The sequence below is a fragment of the Akebia trifoliata genome, chromosome 3, assembly GCF_017979445.1.
Source record: "Akebia trifoliata isolate Shusen 1 chromosome 3, ASM1797944v1, whole genome shotgun sequence".
NCBI classification, from domain to species: domain Eukaryota; kingdom Viridiplantae; phylum Streptophyta; class Magnoliopsida; order Ranunculales; family Lardizabalaceae; genus Akebia; species Akebia trifoliata.
Genome location: NC_141377.1, coordinates 4,633,895 through 4,637,356, shown reverse-complemented (window position 1 = coordinate 4,637,356; position 3,462 = coordinate 4,633,895). Strand labels below are relative to the sequence as shown.

General features: G+C 33.9%; 1 protein-coding gene across 1 annotated transcript; it reads right to left on the bottom strand.

The window, feature by feature from the left end:
* Nucleotides 1-1,767: 1,767 nt before the first annotated feature.
* Nucleotides 1,768-3,158, bottom strand: LOC147405647 (uncharacterized). The gene is made up of 4 exons (XM_086432723.1): nt 2,947-3,158; nt 2,667-2,699; nt 2,125-2,326; nt 1,768-2,027 (listed from the first exon to the last, which is right to left on the bottom strand). The coding sequence occupies exons 1-4, from the start codon at nt 3,007-3,009 to the stop codon at nt 1,843-1,845; spliced, it is 483 nt and encodes a 160-aa protein (XP_086288849.1). The 5' UTR covers nt 3,010-3,158; the 3' UTR covers nt 1,768-1,842.
* Between the last annotated feature and the right edge of the window lie 304 nt (nt 3,159-3,462).

The window sequence follows — 3,462 nt, the reverse complement described above, 5'->3', positions numbered from 1 at the left end:
CAGCTTGGAACATTGTTTTGGCATACAAATGAAATTAATTATAAACAAAAAATTTGAGATCAATTGTGAGGCATGCATAATTAATTATCTATATCATTTAGACAAGTATGCACCAACTTCAACTTTGTAATTTGGAAATCTAGAAATCGATTGAATGGATGATTTTAATTTTATTATCTTTTTTTTTTCTGATCTAGAAATAGTTTTTTTTTTTTATAAGTAGGTATCGTTGTAGATAGTGGCTTAAGCTCATATGATATGTCTAATACATAAGTTATGATCTTGTCTAAGGATTAGTCCGAGGCACGTGCAAGACCCGCACATCACATGCATCAGGTAATTGAGGGTGCACCCTCGTAGGTGACTCATAAGGAATTAATGCTCATGTTGGGTATCGAATTCACGACTTACAAGAATTAATCATTTATTGATCTGAAATTGCCATTGAGCCGGCGTCGAGGGTTTTAAAAAATAATATATTTACTTGAGAATAGTTGAAAGAAAATGATCAGATATAAAAGAATTTTAGGAAAAAAGATAATTAAGAAATTTTGACAATAGATTGAAGATAAGGGTGTTTTCAATCTTATTATAAAAAAAATAAAAATAAAAATCAAAGAGAGAGAGACAGGTGAAAGGGTAAATCATCATTAAGGAGGCTTTTCAGAAGATGTCCTTCGTACACCAAAACTGCAGAGTATCTCAGAATGAATTTTTTTCTTTTTTGAGTAGTATGAGCTGTTTATTAATGTCTTTTTGTGTTGAAGAGTTAATATCTTGGGACCAGTAAAATTTAATAAAATGCAGGCTATTTCAGTCAATAAAAGATATTGTCATATCTATTCAAGGTCCTTGCCCTTGGAAAACATGTCTTTGGGCATAGTGGTTGGGAGTGGTTGTGCTATTAAATTAGAAGTAATTAAAGGACTGCTCTTCTATGATTTAGGAATCAAATCCAATTTTTACTAACGCCACACCAACTATGTACAGTATTTTGGTAATTTAAGTAAAAATTGGTGTGGCATTAATAAAAATTGGTGTGGCGATAGTAACTCTCTTCTTTTCTGTATTTGCAATTCTATACAAAATAGGTTCTGCAATCTACATTTCCATTATGTTAAGCTAAAATGGTCAAGTATGTTGTCAAAATTACTTATTCAACCATTTTTTAAAAAATATTTATCAAATGGAGTGTTTATTTATTTTTATGAAATCGAATATCTACTGTTTGGGGATTAAAATAAATTCATCTTTAAGCCTTTTACTTTTATGAAAGTAAAATCACATATGTGAAACAATTATTCGTTTTAATAGTTGATTTTAATAACGGAATCCTTAATGGGGTGAACTTTTTTTTCATATTTTTAGATAGATTCTATTGCCGCACCAACTTTTGCTAATACCACTCCAAGATGTGTGTTAATGGTGATTTACATACGAATTGGCGTAGCATTAGCAAAAGTTGGCGGGAGCAATATAATCTCTTTATTTTTATGGTTTGGATATATATATATTGAATCTTATTTTATTAATTTATTGAGAGGTCTATGTGGCAAGTTGAGTTATGGCCGTATGGGGAGTGGGGGTTCAATCCACCTCACAGGGTGCATAAGATTTGGATTCACGTTAAAATATTGGTAGGTTATAAACATACAGTGAGGACCCAAACATTTTTCTTTTATTATATCTAGAACCATTACATAACATAACATAAAATATAGCTAGAACCCAAGAACTCTCTCTCTCTCTCTCTCTCTCAAACAAACATGAAACTCAAGAAGAAATTAATTACTTTAGAACTATTTAAGGGAAGATCAGAGAAGAAACATGGAAAATTAAGTTTCAAGGGCACTTGGGCCTGTTTCCATGGGTTTTCATGTCAGTGTAGCATTTTCCACACATCTCTTTGTTACCATAAGTGCCAGGTGGGACACACTTGCATCTTGTACAACATGTCACACACACTCTCATGCAATGTTTAATCCTTGAGTGCAATTTGCACCTACCACCACATAATCTTGGGCAAGCTGCACACCACAAAGCATTAAAAGATTTGATGAACTCGACATATATGAGTTGAAACCATAAACTCTCTAATGGAAAGAAAGAACACTACAATATTACCTGCTACGTTCACCGGAGGTAACACTATAGGTGCTGGAGGTGGTGCCTTGACTGGGACAGAAGGAGGTTTGACTGGAGCAGGAGCAGGAGGTTTGACTGGGGCAGGAGTAGGAGGTTTGACTGGGGTAGGAGTAGGAGGTTTGACTGGGACTGGGGCTGGAACAGGAGCCATGACTAAGGGTTTTGGTTTGACATAAGAGACCTAATTAAAAGAGACAAAAAAAAAAACCAACAGTTAAGTGAGCTTGTATGCTTGATTTACATAAAAATGAAGTTTGTTGTAAAATAAAATAAAATAAAACCATTAGCCAGTTAGGGTTATATATTATAGTCATTGGGTCGAGTACATTGCTCTATGTGATTGTGTTTTGAGTTGCAATTCTGTGGTCAAATTTTAAATCCAAGAAAAGGAAGGAAGAGGTGGCCATAGGGCCTATTTTGAGGTTATTTTTGTGTGATAAAATATTTTTATAACACAAAGCTTTTAAGAGAACAATTCATTTAGAAATAAAATGTAGATACAAACAAGCCTCTAAAATTACCTCTACAAAGTTCTCTTCCTCATTTGATGAAACCTACAACAACAAAAACAGATATTGGTCAGCAGAGAGAGAGAGAGAGAGGAGTCTTATCCTTGTGGTTACTTAAAAAAGAGGCCACCAAGGAGATTATAGCTTTCAAAGCCATTATTATGATTGTGAGGGTTAGTGTTAGTGTGTTCATGTTTGATAGAGAGAGAGATTTTTATGCTTTCAAATACATTACTATGATGGTATGGGTTTGTGCCTGTGTTTCAAGGAGAGAGAGAGAGAGAGAGCTTACCCTTGAAGTAACAAAAAGAAAAGAGGCCACCAAGAAGATAATAGCTTTCAAAGCCATTACCATGGTTCAGAATTAAAAGCAAGAGAAGGGTTGAACTGTTGAAGGGGATGAGTGATGGTCCAAAGCAGAGGTACCCATATGGTATATATAGACAGGTTGCAGTGGAGAGAGAAATATAGGAAAAAAGCATTAGGTAAGCTACGTTGGACACTGTATGTCAGCTTCACACATGGAGGTGATATGGGTTTTTGCGACTCTTGTCTCCATGAGTTTTGTTTACTAAAATATCTAAAATAATGCTTCTACTCTTATGAGCCTATATTTGTCTATGACTATTTTATTAACCGACACATAGAGACTGTCCTTTAAAAACTTATCTTTTAAGCTTTAACCACCTTGGGTTTGCTAGATTCACATGTATAATCATGATAAATGTTTGGTTTAATTAGCTGTAACTCCTTATATAAATGGGTATTATTATCTCCCTATACAACTTGTAAATAATGATATAATTTG

What these genes read in the sequence shown, in the direction of transcription:
- LOC147405647 (XM_086432723.1), bottom strand. Translation starts at nt 3,009, where the DNA reads ATGGTAATGGCTTTGAAAGCTATTATCTTCTTGGTGGCCTCTTTTCTT. An exon ending in TTCTTTTTGTTACTTCAAGG is followed by an intron (nt 2,700 to 2,946) that starts GTAAGCTCTCTC and finishes TTGTTGTTGTAG; the next exon opens with GTTTCATCAAATGAGGAAGA. An exon ending in AGGAAGAGAACTTTGTAGAG is followed by an intron (nt 2,327 to 2,666) that starts GTAATTTTAGAG and finishes TCTTTTAATTAG; the next exon opens with GTCTCTTATGTCAAACCAAA.